This window comes from Hoplias malabaricus, chromosome Y (genome assembly GCF_029633855.1).
Source record: "Hoplias malabaricus isolate fHopMal1 chromosome Y, fHopMal1.hap1, whole genome shotgun sequence".
NCBI lineage: Eukaryota > Metazoa > Chordata > Actinopteri > Characiformes > Erythrinidae > Hoplias > Hoplias malabaricus.
The window spans coordinates 44,800,934-44,826,146 of record NC_089820.1 but is presented as its reverse complement, the minus strand read 5'-3'; the positions used below and the strand labels follow the sequence as shown (position 1 = coordinate 44,826,146).

The 25,213-nt window shown below is 39.6% G+C and overlaps 1 protein-coding gene across 16 annotated transcripts in view; it reads right to left on the bottom strand.

Annotated features, from left to right (window-relative positions):
• Window positions 1-17,507, bottom strand: part of LOC136677787 (voltage-dependent P/Q-type calcium channel subunit alpha-1A-like) — a 73,580-nt gene extending 56,073 nt beyond the window's left edge. For 12 of the 16 annotated variants that reach the window (XM_066655418.1, XM_066655426.1, XM_066655432.1 and 9 more), the window contains exons 1-10: window positions 17,373-17,507; window positions 15,897-16,036; window positions 8,026-8,117; window positions 7,597-7,749; window positions 7,239-7,426; window positions 6,426-6,529; window positions 2,988-3,103; window positions 2,678-2,716; window positions 861-947; window positions 22-225 (exon numbers count right to left, since the gene is read on the bottom strand). In XM_066655418.1, coding sequence (XP_066511515.1) covers window positions 22-225; window positions 861-947; window positions 2,678-2,716; window positions 2,988-3,103; window positions 6,426-6,529; window positions 7,239-7,426; window positions 7,597-7,749; window positions 8,026-8,117; window positions 15,897-16,036; window positions 17,373-17,507 — 1,258 coding nt within the window. The remainder of the gene's footprint in view (window positions 1-21; window positions 226-860; window positions 948-2,677; window positions 2,717-2,987; window positions 3,104-6,425; window positions 6,530-7,238; window positions 7,427-7,596; window positions 7,750-8,025; window positions 8,118-15,896; window positions 16,037-17,372) is intronic. The other 4 variants (XM_066655428.1, XM_066655429.1, XM_066655427.1 and 1 more) reach the window with 3 other exon arrangements.
• Window positions 17,508-25,213: the final 7,706 nt, after the last annotated feature.

The window sequence follows — 25,213 nt, the reverse complement described above, 5'->3', positions numbered from 1 at the left end:
TAATCCATTGGATGTTCTTACACAGGAAGTCTGAGAGTAGTTCCGGCTGGTCATAGTGGACCACAGCCACACAGAGTGTGTTCAAACCCACGAGGCTCAGAACTGTCCAATAAAACGCCTGAGTTTTCACCATCTTCCGAACCAGGAACCGGAACCTCCGCTCCTTTTTACTGAAATTGGACCCATCCCCTTTACCACTCTTTATACTCCCTCGGGCAAAAGAACCTGGAATAAACGCATACAACAACAAACATATAACACAATAGCACACAACACTCATCTGGGCAAAAGAACCTGAGAAACACAGAAAAACACACACGTGCACAAACACACACACACTCACTCACTCACTCACTCACTCACTCACTCACTCACTCACTCACTCACTCTCTCTCACTCACTCTCTCTCACTCTCTCTCTCTCTCTCTCTCTCTCTCTCTCTCTCTCTCTCTCTCTCTCTCCAGAATGATCCTGAAATCAGGTTAATTGACCATATTTGGTGCATCCCTTTACAGCATCCACAAATGCATGAACATTAGTCGAATCAGGAAAACGTTCACAAATACTTTTAATACCAGTCATGTTAGGAGGCATATCTCTACACAGTTTCTCTCCCAGCATCATGAATGGAGCAGAGGGCAGAGAACATTCACGGGGGTCTGGAACCATGCTCCGAAGTCTCACCCTACTGTTGACAGGCAGCATTAGGACAGAGGGTGGGTATGGGCTTTCCGTTCTGACTTCCCTCTACTTTTTACAACACATTCTTTAGTGGTCAAATGATACATTTGAGGTAAATGGAGAGGGGTAACTTCGTTAGATTTCGTTAGTGTCAAACTATGCTTAAAGAGTTCTCATACCCATTGCATCCCCCATATGATCCTCTCCCTCCTCTGGGTTCAGGAGGTCCGTTTTACTTTTCTTTATCGTGGGTCTCCGACGAGAACCTAAGAAAAACAGAAGTTATTATAAACCACCAATAGACCCTCAAACTGTACAAGAAGAGGTCTCTATGGCAAAATGCATCGGGCTTAGAACTGTTCTGTTTACCAAATAATATGTTATCAGAAAATTGCCTCAGTTTCAAAATTCCTATTGATTTATGTTAAAGAAAAATAAGCTTATACTCAGAATTCCTTATATAGGCATAAGGCCCACTAGAAAATGACCACATGATTTCAACAGAATATATCAGGCATAATACTGTACTTAAACACAATGATGGACATTGTACCCAAACCATGTTTCTGAGTAAAAGTACAGCTACTCAATTTAAAATATATCTCCAGTAAAAGTCCTTGATTTAAGTCTCCACTTGAGTAAAAGAACAAACGTATTTACCTTAAAATGTACTTATGTAACAATAGTACAAGTACCATGATTTGTTATGGTTCTGATGTATCATTTTTGTAACAACTCATGCTTAATCAATGCATTGTAGGTGAAAAGACTCTACTGTCACTTTTGGTTCACCGGTGTTTTAATAGAATGCATTAATTAATCTGACAGTGATGAACACAAGAGAAACGGCCAAAGATTAATTACAATGAATGTTACATCAACCTTCACATACACCCAAGGAGTTTCACCTCCAAACCAACAGAGGTCGCTGTCTCTTGAGTATTAAGCCCAATTTATGATTCTGTGTCGAACCTACACCATAGCCTGACTCACACCTCATGCACCTCATAGACGCAGACCGAAATGACTGTGATTGGTCTGCAGTCAGATGAACATGGATGAACTCCTCATCCAAAAATATGAACTCCTCCACACTACAGAGACTGCAGGCAGCAGCAAATTCACTGCCAGAGATTTTCTTAGACATTGGTTTGGACACCACAGAATGAATGAAAAGTTTAAACAAAGGAAAAATCGGATGTCTCAGAAAAAAATTAAAAATAAATCTCAACGCAGAGTGCCTACTCTCCTGCAAAATTAACATTGACTGAGGATCTAATCTCTGTGTTACAGCTCAGTGAAGCTCTCTGTTACAAAGTAGGCCTATTGTTTGAGCTCTTTCTGCATTTCTAAGCCATCTGTTTCTTAAATACGTTTTTAGTTTTTCTGACTTTTTGCCTGACTCAGTTTTGTTTTTTTGGGTTTGCCTTTTGGACTTGTTTGTCTTGTGGTACTGATTTTCAGGTTTTGGAATAGATCTGGTTTTGAGCTCATTTCAAGTATTGTGTTAATTTATACTAAAACTTATTAAACACTGTTAAATAAACCTCCAACTGATTCTCACCCTCGGTTTGGAGTGATTAATGACATCCGTAAACCATGTAATATATAATTGCACTGTAGTCACTGCTGACTGTAACTAAACTGACATATCATTTTGTTAATTCATAATGGTTCTAAGAACTGAAACAAGTGTTTAGTCAAATACACACAACAGTTAAAATAAAAAGCAACAGTGCCGAGGAGAGCTGTGCGAAGATGGCACATTTGTTCAGACTTGTTACTGTTTTATCCACACATCAGCTAAAAGGAACAGCAGATTTTCATAATTTAGTGGAGTAAAAAGTAAGATATTTGACTTTGAAATGTAGTGGATTTAAAGTAAAAAGTCAACCAAAATGGAAATACTTATGTACAGTAAGAAATTACATTTAATTTACTACCACTGCTTAAACATACAAACAAACTTTACAAACATAAACATTAAACATCATACGGTCACCAGTGTTGTCATCTTCTGCCAGAATGATCTCTTCTACACAGAAAGAGAGATGGAGATAGATAGATACATAGATAGAGAGAGAGTGAGTGAGAGAGAGAGAGAGAGAGAGAGAGAGAGATTAACTTAAACTTTCATTTATTTTATCTTAACTCCTATGTTTTTTAAATGTTTTATTAATACTCATGTTATTGTGTTATTTGATAAGTTAATAAATGCAAACAATTGTTAATATATTAAAATGCTTAAGTTTTTTAACTATACATTAAATGTAATTCTCAGGTTATTTCTTAAAGTGCATATAAACCTGCTTTACAGATCCACTCCAGATATCCATTGAGTTCTCTTTCAATCTGCTGCTGTCTTCTCAGCTTCAGGAATTCACTCCGGTTCTCCACTCGCTCTCTTTCCTTTGCAAACTCACTATAGACAACACACACACACACGATTTTTTTTTTGTTGAAAACTGAATAGAAAAAAACAATACAATTCCAAACACATTGGGATTTTTTACATTTTATTTTCTGTTACATTGCTGTTGACCTTACTCACCAAAAGGCTGACTGTGTACCTAGTCTGTAATTTTTATAATTTAATATAGCCACTGAACAGAACTTAAATGCAGACTGACAGAGAGCTCAAAATAAAGAACACTTCTGCATAGTTCCTCCATTTAATTTCCTGGCTCTTTCTTTACCAGGTAAAATTTCTGACAGTTTTGGTGTAGTGAGCATGATAGTCAATTTCTAAGCTGCAGTAGAAGTGAGTGAGACCTCCAGAAAAACAAATGAATAAATAAATAAATACAGTGACAAAGGGCTCATTTATCATTGTGTTGTATTAACCTTTTAATATTGTCCTAGGATTTGGGCAGATTCTGTGCTATTTACAGACTTGCATTCTTAAAAGAGGTAATACGCTCTTAAAAATAAAGGTGTTACAAAGGGTTCTTTGAGCGATGGCATAAAAGAACCACATTTGGCTCCATAGAGAACCATGTTTGTTTGAGATGCATTAAGATGCATAACTCCATCTTAAGATTCTTTACCTATTTAAACATATTAGCAAAAATTGTTCTTTATTGGGCTCAAAAGTATCCGTGGGTGTGTGTGAGTGAATGTGTGAGTGTGTGTGTTGCCCTGTGAAGGACTGGCGCCTCCTCCAGGGTGTATTCCTGCCTTGCGCCCAATGATTCCAGGTAGGCTCTGGACCCACGGTGACACTGAACTGGATAAGCGGTTACAGATAATGAATGAATGAATGAATGTTCTTTATTGAACCAAACCTGGTTCGTCTACACCATCGCTCAGAGAACCTTTTGTAGTCCCATTATCAAAATACATCTACCACAACAACTAATCTAACAATGCAAATTCTAGCATGGTTTAAATTCGGGGTTCAGGGAAATCTGGTTGTGTGGGAACAGGGAAGCAAATGCCTTTTGTTACAAGGGAGTTTGGTTTGAAGCTTTTTTTCTGAGGGAGTTTGGGCTGAGGCCGTTTGGTCTGAAGCTTTTTTTCTGAGGGAGTTTGGTCTGAAGCTATTTTTCTGAGCGAGTTTGGTCTGAAGCTTTTTTCTGTGGGAGTTTGGGCTGAGGCCGTTTGGTCTGAAGTCCGATGTTTAATTACACGAGTTCTGAAGACATGACGATGATTTTCCCGAGACTTGATGTCGTTTCAAACGAGGAATGATGCCGTTCTGTTCAATGCCCAAGTACTGAGGCTGAGGATGTCCTAAAATGTACACCGTACACTTGTGGTTTAGCACACCACAGATTTTTTTTTCAGTGAACTGAGCCTCAAAATATCTTTTTAGAGGATAAAGCCTTATACCTGTATACACAAAGCTGAGTGATGGATTTTCTGAGTATTTTGTCTGTTTACAGCTTTCTTTCCTCGCTTTGAACCGAAATTCAGCGTTAATCTTACAACTGTTGTGGGCTACTGGGCTTATGCTTTTCCCCCGTTTTCATACCGTGACATCAACTGTCATTGAGATCCCACAACGCCCCTCCCTGTGGCTCTCTTAAATGCACATGGACATTTTTGCTGTCTTTTAAAGAGACAGAACAGAAATTAGACACACCACACAAGTGTCATAAACACCGCCCTCATTTTGAGATACCGCGTTATACGGTATTATCTTTGTACTGCCAAACCCTAGGTGTGAGTGAGTTTGAAGAACAATGTTTTGTTAAGATTCTCCTTGATTGCATGAATTTGTTAAATCAACAGCACACGCTATTTAAAATAATTATTTATTAACTGGTAAAACTAGGTATTGGATGATAACCTCAAGTAATACGGACTGCCACGAGAAGAGATTTGGAAAAATTTCAACCAACTGTCACGCCCTCATCCTGTCATGTCTGTTTTCCCCGCCATGTGCTCTCTTTGCACATGGCTCTGTTTGTTGTTGTCCATGTCTCCGCCCTAGTCCCGCCTCCTCGTCTGTGTCTCATTTGTTACCCTGCCCTCTCATTATCTGTTCCAGGTGTATCTTGTCTGTGTCTGGTATTTAAGTTCCTTTGTGTCTCTCCCGTTTGTCGGTCATTTGTACTGTTTTGGTCCCTGTTGTTACCTCTGTCTCATTATCAAGTCTGTATGTCTCTGCTGTTTCTCCGTCATTGTTTTCAACGTCGTCATTTTGTTTCTAAGTCTAGTCTGTCTCTGCTGTTCCTTGTTTCATTTCCTCTGCCGTTATTTGTTTTCCAGTCATCGTGTTTCCTTTCTTTTGAAGTCTGTTTTGTATTGTTCTGTTTTGTTTAAATAAAATTCGCTGTGTTTTTAGCGAATCCGTCCGCCTCTGTCAGTCTGCCCCCCGCGATCCTGACACCAACACATTCACACACAGAATACCACACTCACTGGAATAATGTTATTTGTTTTAATTCTAATGTTTGCCATTATTTGTTGTTTGTTTGATTTTAACAAACAAACACTTACTGCTCAAATCTTTAGATCTCATTTCATACAATTATATGGGCTATGTGTATATGTAGGCCTAATTTATCTGATGTTATCAATGCAATTTATCTCTAAATAAGTATACATTTGTCTAGATTACTTGTGCAACCATTGGTACAATATGGATTAGGTTAAAGTACCTTTATTATGCTTTGTGTAACTTTAGGTAGTAGATTACATTTAAGTAATCTATATCAGGGATGTATGTTATATGTGCAGCACAATGTTGCTGTATCTCTGTTTCAAGGGATGTAAAACGTACATGTGACACACCTATGTACAGAAAATCATGTTTAGAAACTCTACTATTCCATGATTGTAGTCCATACATTGGACATCATACCATTACTATAATGAATGCATCATAAACTCTGTTGGCAGTTTTCAAAGTCATTTACAATAGATTCTGTATACTTGTGACAGTAGATTGTATTTAGGGTGTGGGGGTGAGCCAAAGGACTGCTCAGCAGAGAACATTTAGAGGGAATTACAAAGAAGTAGTTTGTCTTAGGTATTCAAGGAGTCACAGAGATCGATAGCTTCTGTTCCCCCCACTAATTCCCCCACATTTCTAATTTAAACCATACTAGAATTAGTATTGTTAGAACTGAACTGGGAATTGGAAACAGACTGACAGCTTGCTCACAACAAAGAACACTTCTGCACAATACTTCGTACCTTCTCTGAGCTCTCTGTGCTGCAGGAAACACTTCCATGTTTTGGTCACTGTGAGGACATTATGTACTATCATGGTTAGCAAGATAAGTACACACACATACCCTGAGAGCACACCCAACACTAGGTTGAGCATAAAGAAGGAGCCAATGATGATAAGGGGGACGAAGTACAGCCAGTTCCACGCACTGCCTAAGGCATCATTACTCTGTAAAACACACACACACAATATTCTGGGAATATTCTTGTTATGACATCATGTCTGGGGCAATCAGAATGGTTCGATACTCTAGCTGTAACTAGCTAGTGTTCAATTAATGGCACTAATAAACTTAAAAAAAAAACTTGCTTTAACTATGGAAATTATGACTAGTCAACTACTTTCTGATGAACTAAAATTACTAGTCATATAACCCCTAATATAGCATAACATAACACTATGATATATAATGTACTGTAGTATAATAAACTTAACTGTGGTATGCTGTAGTATAGTATATTATAGCACTGTACCATACAGTCAAGTACAGCATAAGTATACAGCTAAAATATAATGTGTTATAATATGGTATAGTATAATTTTGGTATAGTATATGGCAGTATTCTATGCTATAGTATAATATACTATAACATAATGTGGTATATGTTAGTTCAGTTTGATGGATGTGTGTGACCTAATTCCTGCAGTTCTGAGCATGAGGTTATGAAAACCCTGCTCTGTTTCCTATGCCCTTGTAATAAAGGACAACCTTGAGCAGTATGTCTGTGTCTGCAAACCTCTTCTTTGATGATTTCATTACAATAATATAGTACATTATAATGTACCAACAGAAATTCTTTTGATTAAAATTGGCCAGGAACAAGTGTGATTTTGATTGCGAAATGTCTAAAATATTTAAATGTCTCCTGGTATTTACGTAATAGAGCATATCTGTCCAGCCCTCCATGGTGATACATTGGAAGACAGTTAGGACAGCGAACAGGATATTGTCGAACTGCGTGATTCCATAGTTAGGTCCAATCCAGGATTCATTACAAACTGCCCCAGCAGGACACACTCTCGCTGGTAACTCCTCTCCACATGGCTGCTCGTCAAAAATATCACCTACAACACACACACACACATACACACATACACACACACACACACACACACACACATTAATAAAAATACACCCATATTAAATCAGTGCAGAAATTGGCCTCATTTGTCATGTCATTTAGTAATCCTATACAAACGTAGTAGTATTTTTGTGTTTTTGTGTGCTTTTGAACCTGTAGCAATATCGAAGCAGGTTTTGTGGAACTTTCCGGAGTAGAACTCAAGGCCGATGATGGCAAACATTAGGATAGCAACAAAGAGCAGCACTCCAATCTGCAGCAGGGGAATCATGGCCTTCATTATGGACTTCAGCACCACCTGCAGGCCTAAAAGAGGTGCAGCAACATTAATCATCGAATGACACTTCTGAGAATTTAAGATATTATATTATGTTTAGATATTTTTATTTACAGGTTTTTCCCTGAAACCAGAGTATTCTACATTAGAGTGTGCACTAAAGTAATCAGGTGTGTTCAATACAACACACACACACACACACACACGCACACACCGCCACCATTTGCAGGCCTGGAGGAAAAATAGCAGCAATACGAAAAAAAAAACTCACAAAACACTAATACACAACAAACACAAACACTTACTTGGAATTCCTGAGACCAGTTTGAGTGGACGCAGCACTCGGACAGCTCTCAGTGTCCGCAAATCCAACTCAGAACCAACAGTGGATAAGATACTGAGAACGATAAACAGAGAAAGACAAAAAGAAAGAGAGAGAGAGCAAGAGAAAAGGTCAATACAGTGAACAACATATATTAATAGCAGCTGATTTGGTCTGAATTACTTTTGTGTATATAATTGATGAATATGGAGAACAAATGTGAAGACAGAGGTACATTTCTGAAACCCACCACCGGTGGGTGCCACTGACTCTCTTTCATAAAAACAAATGTGAACTTTACAGAGCTAAATTACAGAGTATCTCTAAGTACCTTTCACCACTTAATGTAGCCAAGAAATGCCTACTACAGCAGGAAAAGTGACTGACTGACAGGCAAAAGGACCAATCACAAGTCTGTTCTATTCTGGCACGACATGTAGAAGGAGGGAGCCTTTCAAGCTGGACCAGTAGCAGAGCCAGTACAATACAATATACGGAAGTGTGTATATGTCGATGTACAGACAGCCAGTCAGAATGCAATTTGCAAAATCCTGACAGTGAGACCAGATTCATGCACTATAAGCATCAGGCTCTCCGTCAACCTGTGGGTGGAGCATCTGTGGCTGCAAGTACAGAGCTGGCAACAGAGCTGCACTCTTAACTGATAATTTAATGGTTATTATATGGAACATGGGCTCTTAAGGTATTCACTGTTTCATACATATGTTTCAAACACTAGAAGAAATGAAGATTTACTGGGTTAACTATTTACAGGAGCACTGTGTATTATTTTTATCTTAAATGTACAGCTTCAAAATGATTATGATGCTCATTCGACCTGCAAAAACTAGACTATGCCACTTCAGCATTACAGGGGATGGAGGATAACACTCACAAAAACTGCATAACTCTTTACGAAACACAGGAGCTACTACGGTGTTCAGCTTGTTACAAGGAGAATCTAGCTCAGATTTCCTAGTAAGGACATTATGGCAGAGGTTACAATGAGACAGCGACAATGTGTTATAGTCAGGTTGTTGAGAATTACTGAACAATGAACTCCAAGATTAGCTCCTGCTAAATATAGCCAGATTAGCAAACCTTTTAGCTGTTTATTTGGACACTGATCCTGGTATTAAGTGTTTTTCTGTCGATTGCTGTGTGGCTGTAATGGACAGAGTTACAAAAGCTTAGTTGACAGCAAATTGTTATAATCAGGGTTTTGAGAATTACTGATGAATGAGGCCCAGTGTTAGCATGCTTGCTAACTTTTGCCAGAGTAACACACTTTTTAGTGTTAGACATCAACTCTGGTAACAAGTTCTTTTCTGTTTATTGCTGTGTGGTTGTAATGGCTGTGAAAATACTTCCAGGAGACAAGAACAATATCAGAGAAATTACAGGGAGCTGGATAAACAGAAGCCATCATATGCCCTTGAAATATAGAGATACAGTGTGTTCCAACCAGATTACAGGTGTAAATCCAAACATTTCCGATTGTGCAGAGTTTCAAGTGTGAAAAGGGCTTAAAAATGTCTTCAAAAAAACACGCTCGGTCTGGAAATTCTAAGCTACATTTGGGTAGGAAGAACTATTTAAACCTTAGTTTGGACACTCTTTGGGTCCAAAGGTTAAAATAATTGACAATAATTCACATAATGGCACTCCCAGCCCAGCAGGATGTTAAGTGCAGTGCTTTTAATGGCGGAAGAATGGGGTAATTTGGTATGATCCCCCAGACTGACAGAGAGAGTTAGCCTTGAAAGTAACAGAACAACAGAAAATCTCCAGAGACATCAGAGAGAGAGAGAGAGAGAGAGAGAGAGAGAGAGAGAGAGAGAGAGAGAGAAAGAGAGAGAGATCAACCTCCAGGGAGAAGAGAATGACAGGGTGACATGGAGGGAGAGAACAAGGGATTAACACATTGAAGAAGTGTGGAAAGAACTTTAGTCTGCAGAGAAACACCTGACAATCACATACATGCACAGACAGAAACACAGGAATCAAAACTAATATGAGGTGGATGACAACGTAGATGATTAAGATCATGAAGTGAGCATAATATAGGTGTATACAGGAGTATTAAAGATGTTGATGGAGGTGAAGAAGACTGATGAAAATTATAAAATTGAGGAAGAGGATGATGGAGGTGTGGAATAGTTGATGCTAGTGAAGATGGTGATGATAAATGTAAAGATGATGATGATGAGGCTGATACAGCTGAATATGATAAAAAATGTTAGTGAAGATGAAAATGTAGGTGAGAATAAGGATAATGGAGTGACGAAGGGACAAGGATGAAGATAAGAATGACGATGTTGGTGATGATGAAGTTGAGGAAAAAAATAATGCAGATGAGGATGAGAATAAAGGGGAAGATAAGAGTGAGGATGATGATTATGATGAAGGTGGGACTCTCCCCCACAGTCAGGTCTCTCCCCGTTCACCGCATTTCTATGGCAACGGGCAATTCCTCTTTTACAAAGTCTCCACGGTTACCGACCTCCTCTCATTCATAACCGTTGCCACAGCAACGAGCCCTCTGTCATTGATGGAATCTCCGCTGCAACCAGGCCAGTGAGAGAGACAGAGAGAGCCAGAGAGAGAGAGAGAGAGAGAGAGAGAGAGAGAAGGGATGACATGCAGAGAAGGAGGGAGACGAAAAAGACAGACAGAGACAGCAGAAGAGGGAGAGAAATGTGGACAAGAGAAAGATGGAAATACAGCAAGAACAAGAGTGAGAGAGAAGGCTTTCCTTTCTTACATGACAGATTCTCTGCTGCAATAACTGACCAGTACATGCAAAAACACACACACACACAAATTGCTGACATGTTATTATGGGTTTGTATGTGTTAGGTGATAGATAGATAGATAGATAGATAGATAGATAGATAGATAGATAGATAGATAGATAGATAGATAGATTCTGACTCTGAGTGTGAATGTGGGTCAGTGTTTACATTATTCAGTGGGGTTCAGTTCTGAAGCAGAGTTCACGTTGTCGCAGGAAACACATGACACCCACACTGCTGTGTACAGAGGCTTTAACTGGATATTTTATGACTTAAAAAATCCTTTTATAAGGACTAGACAGCCATGTGCAAGTGTTTGAACATCCCTGTTTTTGTCAAGTTGAAAATAAGCACATTCTCTTCAAGAATTTTAAAGGAGCAATAGGGCATTTTTCCATAACAATGTAAAAAGCAATATTTATAAAAGTGGTTATATATTGTTTTTTACCTTTTCTATGGAGTTGCCTATAGAAAAGTATGTGTGTAACAATGTCACACACACACACACACATTGCAACACATTATAATTCATCTCTGATTAGCTGATATTTGATAGATTTAAGCTGCAGTAACCCGAGACATTAATCACTGACATTTCCCAATTGAAATCTGAATCATCTCAATTGAATTGCTGTAATAAGCGAAACCAAGATTAAGTTTGGTGAATTCTGATATGTCATTTTGCATCCTTGACCAGTAACGCTACTGGGTTGGCAGTGCTCTGTACAGCAGTACTGTAGATCAAAAATCCAGGAAACGCTAATTGCAGCCATTTGTAAGCATGAAATTTTAGAATACTGTCTGAGCTGATCATAAAATGCTACATATGCATGAGGCGGCCTGGTGTGCAGTCAGTAGATTTGTGATTAATACTGATTTATTTATTTAACCTTTATTTTATCCAGGCAGGCATTTAAGAAGGTATTCTTATTTACATAATTGGCCTGGGAAGTGCCCAGTGACACTTGGAAAAAAAAAGATAGAAATAAGTGTCCAGTTTTAGTGTTTCATACCATCAAGATATAACAGAGTTGAGCAAGATGACCAGACATTCCCCTTAGTGAATGTGAACAAGTAGCTCACAGTATAATTAAACCGCTGCCATCTTTACCATGTTCTGTTGCATATCAATTATTTAAAAAGCTGCAATGTGTCCAAATCTGAAAAAAAGCTTTATGAGACAACTGACAGTAGTGAGTACATGTCAATTGCAAATTCAGAAGTATAATAATACATATTCACACATATTTCACAAACGTAATATGTTTCAAAATTATAATATATAATCTTGTTCCATTCATTTCTATTAAACTTTAAGAACATTTTTACTATACCTCTAAAGCTACCATTTCAAAGATACAAACAACAATATGTTTTCTATAACAAGGAAATGAGATTACGTTGGAAGGCATAAGAAGGACAGAAAAAGTACCAAATATTTCTGGACGCAGTCAGAAGTGTATGCACAATTCTTGCTGTAGCCACAGGTGGGCAGTATTTACGAGCGTTTACTGTTATAATGAGTGTCTCGTTCATATCCGCGGCACAGAGCCAATCAGTTTTCAGCATGGACGTCACTGTGTGTGTGTGTGTGTGTGTGTGTGTGAGACAGAGAGAGAGAGAGAGAGAGAGAGAGAGAGAGAGAGAGAGAGCCAGTGTAAATTGTACCACTGCCATCACTTCCATTATCAATATTACTCCTGGAGCACTGCAGTCATTTAAAGAAAGTGCGCAGTAATATCGCTACGGTAACTGAAGGACTAGCATAGCGGCAAGAAGCGTTAGCATCTTCTCTGGCATTACGTAATGTCGCCATGGAAACAGGAAGCATGTCGGTGCTGAGGAGCGTCTGTGTGAAATACGAACGATAGATTTCTCTGTCCACAGCTCAGTGGTTATATAACTGGCTACACTCATATACCTGTAATCTCTCTCTCTCTCTCTCTCTCTCTCTCTCTCTCTCTTTAGCATGCCCCCTCTTTCTCTCTCACTCTCTCAATTTCTCTCTGTCTGTCCTTTTTCACTCTTGCTCCCTTTCCGTGCCAGCATTGAAGTCAGTCCGGCTGCCACAGTCACGATTCAGAGAGCTGCCAGACACACACACACACACACACACAATGGGGTGGGGGGAATGCTAGTACTATACAGAAGCTAACACCTGACTAAGTTTCTCACTTGTACTGAAACTACAGTGTAATCACAGATTTCCTGTCACTGAGCAGAGATTTAATTCCTTTTGTCTTTACATCTGGTGTAAATCCTGAAAAGAGCAAATTGTCTCTATATCTTCTTAAAGCAACTCTTTGGTGTAAAATAAATGTAAAATTCGATATCACAATTTATAATACTGATAGCTGAAAATGATTTAGAGTATTGTAAGTATATCACTACCAGTACCAGTGCAATGTTTGGTTTCTGGTATCAGCTGGTACTGAGCTAATTCTTATAGTAAATATTGTCCACTCATCAGTCCATCTGTCCAGTTAATTCCACTTATACAAGACTAGACTCTTCTCACCCCAAATGTAAACTCAGAACTAAATGCCATAGTATTGTTTCAACAACAGTTTAAAATCAGACCTAAATAGTTTGTAATATTTCATTTAAATAACACAACCACCATTTTTTTCCAGATACTGTTCTCATGCCAGCCAAAACATGTAAATGTTCTAATGTCCTCCTTGTTTCTACACTTATTGCCTCAGCTCCATAATGTATAGATGCACTTTGTAGTTCTACAATTATACACTATAGACACTATAGTCCCTCTACTGCTCTGCATAATTTGTAGTTTTTCACAGTTGTTCAATTATCAGGACCCACACAGGACCACAAATACACTGCAATGACAATGACGTATTGCTGGTGTGTTAGTCTGTGTTGCACTGATATGAATGCATCAGTCACAGCAGTGCTGCTGGAGTTTTTAAACACTGTGCAGACTCACTGACCACTCTATCAGACACACCTACTTTATTGGTCTGCCCACTAGATGTAAAGTCAGACACAGTAGCTCATGTGCTGCCGCAGAGTTGTCTTAGTCATCCTCTGGTCCTTCATCCGTGGTCACTGGACGCTATGCAAAAAACGCTGTTGGCATAAAATTTTTGTTTGGTGGACTATTCTCTTTCCAACACTAACATGGTGTCCAAAAACTCCAACAGCACTGTTGTGTCTGATCAACTCAAAATAGCTCAACACACACTGACAACCATCACAGCAGTGTCACTGCAGCACTAAGAATGATCCATCACCCAAATTACCTGCTCTGTGGTGATCCTCTGTGGGTCCTGTCCACTGAAGAACAGGGTGAGAGTGGTCAGGCACTATAGATAGATCAACTACCTGCACTTACATGGTGAGAGAAACAAGGTGGGAGTTTTAATGGTATGGCTAATTTATATGTTCACCCAATTTTATCCACAATTTAGTCATGGACAGTTCCCACTGTAAACTAAGACGGACTTCCCAATTAAGTGCAAGACTGCCAACCTGGGCGGGTGAAGAACACTTGCTTTTGAGAAAATACTGTATGTCAAGTTCTACTAATTCTTTATAAAATGTTGATAACACAGTGATACTGGACATCTCCTCAGGCTTGGAAAATAATGGTAACTGCACAGATCTATTATATCAGATAACAGATGCCTTCTCTGTCTGGCACTGTGCTCGTGATGGGAAGGGGGAGGGCCATTATACCTACCCTGAGAGCAAGGATGTGTTCGCCGGGATTGTACAGATCGCATAAAAGCGTACTATATGTGATTGGTGCATCACTAGCTATGCCGTAAACACATTAAAGGATTTTAGCTTCACATTTCTGCTCTCACAAACACACAGCCAGTTGATGCAAATGCGTTTCTTAATTGGGGCACACACACCCATCTTCAGATGAGCATGTGTGCTGAAGATGCAGTAAATCAACAGAGTGTGTGTGTGTGTGTGTTTGTGATTGATCATCTGCAGCAGTGAAATCCAGGTTACTGCAGCAGCTAATGCTCTCATTTGATCTTCTCCCATCCCCCTCCACTCACACACCATCTTCATCATCCTGTTTCCAGCTTTCACTCTCTCTCTCTCTCTCTCTCTCCCTTTTTTCCTTTTGCCTCTCTCTCTCTCTCTCTCTCTCTCTCTCTCTCTCTCTCCCTTTTTTCCTTTTGCCTCTCTCTCTCTCTCTCTCTCTCTCAGTCACTCTTCCTTCACTCAGTTCTGTTCCCTTTTAGCCTAGGTGTTTCGACCGCTTTCAAAATTTTCCTCTCCAGAAATGCATTACCCCATAGCGATTGTTGTTAGGTTAGACAAACTTTAGGAAACACTACTAAATATGCCACTCAACCACAACTCAATTTATAATACGTTATCACAATTATATTTTGTAGTCACCTGGTAATCATCTAGCATCATTTCTGAGTTTCTATTGGCTGAAATCAACCACATGTTTACCACATGTTGTTTCAGAAATGGTAGATATCTGTCACTCACCCTCTCTGTTTTCTGTCTCTCTCTCTCTCTCTCTCTCTCTCTCTCTCTCTTTCTGTCATTGTCTCTATCTGTCTCTCTCCCCTGCTCTGTGACATTTTCCTCACTGTCGCTCCCTGCAGTGCTGCTGTGATCCAGGCCTTGTTTGACTCTGTGTGTGTGTGTGTGTGTGTTCATTAGGGTAAGGTGAATTCTGTGTGAAAACAGTACCCTGCTGTGCCCACACATGCACACACACACACACACACACACCTGTATGTATTACATGCTAAACTGCCATGTGGTGAATGGTGGGGCTAAATTGTTGGAGACTGAACAGGCAGAGCTAAGGTGGTGTAGGCTGAAAGTTGTGGAATGAAGAGTTTGGTCCATAGTCTTGTAGGTGGAATAGCTGAAACCAGCACAGACGTTTGGGTGGGCCGTACATTAGAACTGGGTTGTGACATCACAACCATGCTACATCGATTATATCATCAGCTGGGGAGGGAATGGTTCATGATGCTCTGTGAACAAAACAAAGCAAAATTGATCCTTAAATAGAAAGGATGTGTGTGTGTATGTGTGTCTGTGTGTGCCTCACCCTGTCAGCACCACCACGAAGTCCATGACGTTCCAGCCGTTACGGAGATATGAGTCTTTATGGAAGGCAAAACCTAGGGCCAGGATTTTAATCCCAGACTCAAAACAGAATATCGCTATAAAATACGGCTCAGTTTCCTCCTGGAGAAAGAGAAAAAAAAAAGAGAGAGAGAGAGAGAGAGAGAGAGAATTGACATTCTGCAGTCACAATGGCCACTAGAAGGCCTATAGAAGGTTAAATATGTATAAGTTTAAATTCTATTAAATATTTGGCCTGAACAGATGTGGGCAGGTCTAGTTTGATGTCTGCCAAAAATTAGTGGTCTTCTTTTTAAGCACATTACAGTTTTTCTCAGACGATTTGGATAATTTCTCAGATCAGAATTGAATTTCTCAAAATCACTTGTTCAAACTCCACATTGTCTAGTTACGGGTGCACCTCATAAACACTGTTTCTCATTCATTTTGGACAAACAGCACCTGCTTTGTTTTAACCATGCCGATGATTGTGTACACCTGTCTGCTCTTTCTGACATTATCAACTTCTTTTTTCATGTTGATCAGAATGTTTTAGAAAGACTCCAGTGTAATTTTCTATGCAGCCCTATATGTACATCTGTGCCTGAAGGGTGTTCCCCATGTTTATACTTCTGATATGTTTTTTTTTTAAATCATTTTTTACATTTGCTAAACAGTCTTGTCTTTCTTTTTTGTATCATAACAACACAGTCTGTCACTGACCTACAGTACAAACAGTAAAAAGCATAAATGTGAATCTGGTCCAGTCTCTTCCAATCATTCCCCACATACTGTGATATCTAACTTTACCTCACAGTAAAAGTGCAGCCTGGTGCAATTTCACTGTCATCAAAACATTAAAAAAACACTTATTAGTTATTGATATACTGACAATGTGGCTACACATTTTGACTGGGTTGTTCATAATCAATGACACAAGGTCTTGTCATACTGATGACACAGATACGTACATTGACATAAATACTTCGTTCCGGGATATGAACTAAGGATTTTTAGCAAGTTACAGGCATTTGCCAGAAATCCACCCTGTGGTGCTGATTGTACGAAATGTTTTGAGAAATGCACATGATGTTGTGCAAAAATAAATGATGATTTGAGAAATGTTGCAAAGCGCCTGAGGAAACTGCAAGTAGGAGTTTGTTCCTCTTTACCACAGTAAGTCCCTACTCACCTGGGACATTGCTGTGAAGATTTTGTGGTATTCAACCATTTATTTTAGAGATTATACAGTGTCCACAATATGTGCAAATGAATGTTTGAGCAGTGTTCACAAACCTTTGGATATAGGTACTTGACACTATTTTAAAACACTCATAAAGCTGATGTGAGTGCAGAAACCAAAGTAGAGGTTTAGATACTTTCTTTGTGTTTCGGTCACACTTTTTGTAATGAGTATGTGTGTGTTTTTGTGTGTGTGTGTGTGTGTATGTTGTCTCACCAGTCTTTCTGAAAGTGGTGTTTTGTCTCCCACTGGTAGATGCTGCTCCAGAGCCAAAACAATGCAGTTGGCGATGATGGTGGTTAAAATCATCCACTCAAATGGAGTGAGTAGAGTTAAGGAGAAATTCAACATTTCACTCTCAGCCAATCGCACTAATGTGCTCACACTCCGTTAATTATGTGTTCTCACTCACACAATCACGTTTATTCTGTTACAGTCACCCAATCACATTAACCCTCTCACTCTCACAAATTTGTATTCATCTGCTCACTCCTAACCAATCACAATCAACATGTCAACAAACCTATGTTCACAACACAAGTGAAATACAGAAACACAGGTAAATATCATAAATACCAAAGAACATCACAAGCGCTAATGGATTTTAATAAACAACACGTAATTATGCATAACAACTCTTCTGAATATCCCAAAGACTACTGGATGCCCCAAACTATGTAAACACAAAAAAACAATCTTAAGCATCAGTAAACATTGCAAACATAAGTGAACTCTCAGAGGCAGGTAGCCTAAACATTGCATTTTAAATAAGAATTCCACTTATTTCACAATGCTTCTGCATCCTTAAATGTTTGACATATAAATGAAGGAATTTTGTTTGGATGTTTTTTTCTAAGGGCAGCAGGTAGAGGGTGGCGCAGCAGGTAGTGTCGCAGTCACACAGCTCCAGGGACCTGGAGGTTGTGGGTTCGATTCTCACTCCGGGTGACTGTCTGTGAGGAGTTGGTGTGTTCTCCCCGTGTCCACGTGGGTTTCCTCTGGGTGCTCCGGTTTACTCGCACAGTCCAAAAACACACGTGGATTGGCGACTCAAAAGTGTCCATAGGTGTGAGTGAATGTGTGTTTGTGTTGCCCTGTGAAGGACTAGTGCCCCCTCCAGGGTGTATTCTCGCCTTGCGCCCAATGATTCCAGGTAGGCTCTGGACCCACCGTGACCCTGAACTGGATAAGCGGTTACAGATAATGAATGAATGTTTTTCTAGAGAAATTTCAGACGTTGTGAGGTTAAGATTTCCACTTATTTCCATCATTTTCATCATCATCATCATCATCTTTGTCATCATTAACATCATCCATATAAAATTTTTAGACTGTTGCAGTTCACTGCTGGTTGTGGAGAGGAAATAAAATGCTATATTTGTGTTTTAAATATCTGGTTCATACCACCACTGAATGAAAACATGCTCATAAAGCAAACACACATACACACACACGCACACAGCTGCAGGGCTGTGTTGAACTGATGGCTGTGGACAGATTCAGACAATATAATGGAGCATCGTTATCCTGTTAGAGCACGCCTGTTAACAGAGGCTACACACATACACACACACACACATCGACTGATATGTTATGACAAACCCATGGTGTCCTGTCCATGTTACTACCATCTTACTGGTTTCAACCAAGAAGCCACTTTGCTTTCACACACACACACACAATCCAAAAACCAATAATATTTAATAACTTTTTGCTACCTCATAAACCAAATAATAAACATTATCCAATTCCATGTGACCATACAAAACACTACTGAAATCCTCCAAACTAATGAACAACATACCACTAGTAAAAATTGATGCAAACATTTGTTAAATTCCTCAAAATTAGTGAACCTGAACAATGACTTGCTATAGTGAACATGTGCCAAATAATAAAAAATCTAAAAACCTTTAAATATTTAAGCAATAAGAGGGAGAGCTATAACAGGAGATTGCATCGTTCGTAGGCATGAGGCAACAGTTCCGTTATCGTATAAATGTATTGTTAGATTTTAAGATAAAAAGGACAGAGAAAATAAAACTACCTGTTTATCAACATTCCACAAGGTAAAATAGTTCCATTGTTTCAAACATTGATTCTAGTGTAAATCCACCATTGAGTGAGTGAGTTAATCCAAGTGAGTTCAGTTTATAGTGATGTACATGTACATTGAATTTACAGATTGTAGTGATACACGTGTAAATGATAGAAAGTTTATCTGTTTAATTTAAAGTATTTACACTGCTCAAAAAACTAAAGGGAACTCTTAAACAACACAATGTAACTCCAAGTCAGTCACACTTCTGTAAAATCACCCTTTCCAGTTTGGAAGCAACACTGATTGTGAATCAATTTCACCTGCTGTTGTGCAAATGGAACAGACAACAGGTAGAAATGAGAGGCAATTAGCAAGACAACCCCTATGAAGGAGTGGTTCTGCAGGTGGTGACCACAGACCGTCTCTGTACACATCGTTTCTGGCTGATGTTTTGGTCACTTTTACATTCTGTCAGTGCACTCTCCCCTAGAGGCAGCATAAGGTGGTGTCTACAACCCACAGAAGTCGCTCAGGTAGTGCAGCTCATACAGGATGGCACACCAATGTGAGCTGTGGCAAGGAGGTTTGCTGTGTCTGTCAGCACAGTGTCCAGAGCATGAAGGAGATACCAGGAGACAGGCCAGTACACCAGGAGACTTGGAGGGGGCCGTAGGAAGGTAACAACCTAGCAGCAGGACCACTAACTCCTCCTTGGTGCAAGAAGGAACAGGAGGAACAGTGCCAGAGCCTTGCAAAATGACTTCCAGCAGGCCACTAGTATCAATGTTTCTGTGCAAACTGTCAGAAACAGACTCCATAAGGATGATATGAGGGCCCAGCGTCAAGGAGTGGGGCTTGTGCTTACAGCCCAACACTGTACAGGGTGAGTGGCATTTGCCAGATAACACCAAGACTGGCAGATTTGCCACTGGCACTCTGGGCACTCTCATCACGGATGAGAGCAGTTTCACACTGAGCACATGACAGACGTGACAGAGTCTGGAGACGCAGTGGAGAACGTTCTGCTGCCTGCAACATCCTCGAATCTGAGCAGTTTGGCAGTGGGTCAGTAATGGTGTGAGGACCTCCATGTGCTAGCCAGAGGTACCCTGACTGCCATTAGGTACTGGGATGACCATATGCTGGTGCAGTGGACCCTTGGGAATCCAATCGAGTACATCTGGGATATCATGTCTCTTTCCATCCACCATTGCCACCTTGCACCACAGACTGTACAGAACATCCCTCAGGAGAACATCTGCTGCCTCATCAGGAGCATGCCCAGGCATTGGAGGGAGGTCATACGGCACTTGGAGGCCACACACACTACTGAGCCTTAATCAAACTGGTCTTGAGGAATTTCCACTGAAGTTGGATCAACCTGTAATTTGATTTTCCAATTTTATTTTGCGTAAGATTCCAAATCCATACCTCCATGGGATAATAATTTTGATTTACATTATCATTTTTATGTTATTTTGTTCTCTAAACATTCCATTATGTAATGAATAAAGATTTTCAACTGGAATATTTCATTTATTGAGATCTAGGATGTGTTATTTTAGTGTTCCCTTTATTTTTTTTAAGTGTATTTTGGTGCTTGTCTTAACAGCCGTCCTGCTTAGCTGGTGACAAAAAAAAAATAAATAAATTAAAAAAAAAGATCAAAGAGAAACTAGGGAAGCCTAGATTTGCCGGACCACAATTAGCCATATAGCCATTGTCACAGAGGTCTGTCTGGTATTTCAAAAACAGGAAAGCTCAAAATACATACCCTTGTCATTGGAAGGTCTGGTGCTTAATATCAATGTCTTTGTTTACAATAATAACAAATAAATAAAAATAGTTTATCTTGTCAGTTGCCGAGTGTATGTGTGATCATGGAAAGCCTGTACTTTTTTTCTGTTCATGCAAAGCTACAAAACTGAAGTACCACGTTGAGGTGACATTAAAGCAACAAGTTAACAGTTTAACATTTAAGTTTTTGAACGTTTATAAAAACCAACCCAGTAAACATTTAGCCATTGATTCAAATAAAATGAAATGAAATAACGTGATGATTTCCGTCTAATCAACGTTCTCTTAAGGTTGAAAATGATAGTTGAAAAGACCAAGTCCAAACACAGACATTGAAAAGACGACTATTAGACGTATTTTGGACGTCCAGGGACGTTCCTTGTTTACTGGGAAGCACCTTAACATTTTATCAACCGAGTAATCTATACTTGATAAAGAAACGGTATCGCTGGGAACTAGATATTTATTACTGACTTACATTTCTATAAAGGTCTGAATGATAAAAAAAAACTGTGCTGTAACAAATTCACAGCCTCATTTATTTTGAGTAACACTTCGCTCTGGTGTTCTGGTTTTAATAATCCGAAGATTTTGTCCGTTTTCGTGTAAAGTTAAACAAAAATCGGTGCAGATGTAATTTACTCGTCAAAAAGTCAGTAACGGTTAGACAGTGTAGTGACGCCACCTTAAGTTCTGTGAAATACGACTGAATTAACAGTTCCTACTGGCGCATGCGCGTTTCAACATTAGGTGTCAGTAAACGCAAATGCCTCAAAGCCTCAGCATACTTATCTCGAAACGAAATTCGCGAGGGCTATGTGAACTGAGAGCGCCTTCTCAATCTTTGCAAGGTCAAAGATGGTGAGTGATTTGTGACATCTACAGATCTGTAATCCGTGATTAATTACTCTTAAATTATGTCGCAAATACAGCGAAATACTAAACCGTACAGATAATTTTGTTAACTCATAACGGTTCTAAGAAAATAACGTAATTATTTACAGTCTCGGATTCACACAACAGTTGATAAAAAAGTATGCCTTTGGTATTATTGGTTTTAGGCGGAGAAACATTTCACTTGTTTTAGCGCAGCGGCTTTTTACTTTTTTTGTTTGTTTCCTAGCAACGGTGCCGCTATGTGTCACACAGAGAGTTGTGTGGAGCAGGTAAAGTTGTTCACACATTACGACTTCCATACATAAACCAATAGGAACGGCAGATTTTCATAATGTAGTGGAGGTAATAGCAAGATATTTTACTTTGAAACGTAGTTAAAGTAAAAAGTTTCCCAAAATGGAATTATTTACGTGAAATACAGATACACGAAATAGTTCTATGACAAATAAGTGCTATAACAAATTACTGTCCAACACTGGCGGTAACCATGAAAACCTCATGAGTCCCATACCCAGCATTTGTAACTACAGCATCCATTACCCATACTGCATCTCCACAAGTCACCAACACTGCACCTCAGTCAGCACACAGTAGGATCAATGCTTACCAATCAACACTGAATTATATTTTTTCTCAAACAGGTCTGAACCACTAAACCAAAATCATCTATTTTCAAAGAGAATAATATGATTTTACACTAACTTTAGACTGCACCACCACACATTGCCAACTGCTAGCAGTTTGTCTCTCTGTTAAGGTTTTCTGTCCATCTCTCTCCCTCTCCTTCTCTCTCTCTCTCTCTCTCTCTCTCTCACTGATGCTGCTTTACTGGAAGATGGTGGTCAGCTTATAATGGACTTTTAATAATTCACAGTTCACAGAAAGACAGACAGACAGATTGATAGATAGATCTTCAGTTACAAACGCACACATAGATACACAGAGAGAGAGAGAGAGAGAGATACATCCTCATAACACCAACATCCCTTTTAATCCAAAAAAGTGATAATGCTTGTTCAGTGGTTGAAGTGAACTACAAATCCTAATACAGTGAAATAGGTATGCAGTGTAAATAGCGGGTTTGGCTAAGAAAGGCGTCATGGGAGTTGTAGTTTTGTTGGTTAATGCTGCTCTTTGGCCTCTTTTTCACTGCAGGGCTGAACGGTTTGAGCAAAGAGGGTAACAGTTTCTGTGTTTTTTCCACACGGACATTATACGGCACGTTTACAAAGCATGCTCAGAGTGTTTTTTCTCAGAATGGTGAGCTAATCTACAGAACCATTCCATGGGAGGGCTCAAATGACGTAAGGATCCACTTATTGGCTTTAAAAAGTTTGCTGCTTAAACATGAAGTGATTCTGCAATGCAACATATTTACAGTTGAGTAAAATGTGTATTATATGACGTATTAGTAGCAATAACATACCTTGACCATACAAGTCCTCCCGTTGGCCATATATCCTACAAGAATTAGTATTCACAGTAATCGCAGTATTCACAGAGTGTAACATTAGTCTGTGATGCTTTGCACACACAAAAAAAAGAAGTTTGAAAAACAATCCAACAAACTCGTAGTTCTCCATTTATTTAGCATGCTAACTGACAAAATTATTTTGAGATATTATGTACTTCCTGCTCCTGATTTAGCAATGGAAAAAGAAACCGCAACCAGGCTGACAGGTCAGCAACGGCAGGAACACTACGGAATAGCCTTAAGAATCTTTTAGTCCTCACTGGAAAAGAGGCCTGTGAGCAGGTGGCCTGCATTGGGAAGGAGAAATCTCTCTCTCTCTCACTCTCTCTCTCTCACACACACTCTCTCTCTCATATCTGTGAATTGTGGGTATATTACATAGACTCTCATTAATTTTGTGGATTTACCAACACTAACCTTAACCCAACCTTAAAACATGACTTCACCTTAAATTGTAATGATTAACATTGTGGGGACCAGCTGGTTTTCCCACAATTTGAGTGTGTCCCCGCAATGTGATATATTCCTGCTACATGCACCGTGTGTGTGTGTGTGTGTGTGTGTGTGTGTGAGTAATGATGTCGTAGATCCTTCCTCCTGCTCATTACTAAAAATAGATTTGTGACTGATAAAAGGCTTTGCTCTCTCCCTCTGTTTTGTCTCTACGTTCTGTCTCTACCTCCATTTTTCTCTCTCTGTCTCTTACACTCTCTTCTTTCTCTTTTGTCGCTGTCTCACTCTCTTTTCTCTCTCTGTCTCACTCTCTTTTCTCTTTCTCTCTCTCTGTCTCGCTGCCTCTCTATCTTTACCCCAGTTATTTGTCTCTTCTTTTGCTGAGTGATCCAGCAATCCACTCTTTGCAGATTTCGTATGGGATTTCACTCGTCTCACTTCAAACACACAAAGTGTCTCTTTCACTTGGTCCATAATTCCATCCCTTAATTTTCTGGCTCAGTGTTTACCTTTTTCTCTCTGAACCCTTTACAATTCAGTCAAAAATCTCTCTCCATCTGCCTCACTCTCATTACATTATACATCTACAGGCAACACCCCCATCCTCAATCATATCACAGCAAGCACTCATGTCTGGGCAAACACAATATTCTGATATGATTATTGATACCAGATCAGATGTCTTTTAGAGAAAGACAGTGAGTGTGTGTGTGTGAGAGAGAGAGCAGTCAGAGATAACAGAACAAAAATCAAAGATATTAAGCAAACATTTCTATCATTATCCAGTCCTGTCTACTCCTGTGCAACTGTCAAAAAACAACCAATATTTCCAACCATTTCTAAACTGTTCCATAAAATTGTCAGTGCCCAGACCTGTCCAACACTGTCCCAGATTAGCAATGTTGTGGATATTCAGCACTAAACTCCACCCTTTGAACCCTACCCTCCTGCCCTAAGTCCTGGCATTGAGTCCCACTCCCAGTGACACCAAGACCTGCCTTCTGAGCTCCACCCTAGCTGTACTGTTGCTGATGGAAGCTGATGGGATGTCAATGGACCAGTGCACTCTGGGAGATAAACAGCCCACAGCAGCGTGTAGCTGTGTAAGCGAGTGTATGTAAGTGAGTGTGTGTGACTGAGCCAGTGTGTGTCAGCAGTGCTGGTCTGATGAGCAACACTAAGCTAACAGACTCAGCACTGCTCACTGCTGACCTGGTCACTCCCCCGAGGAGATTGAGGACCATGGGTCAACACCTCCCCTCCACCACACACACAACACATATCCAGCTCAGCTCAGAAACCTAGAACATAAAGAATCAGTCAGTTTTGATGACGAAGACAATGTAAGCCTGTATTAAAAAACATATAAAACAGCTACTGTGACATTAAAGTAAC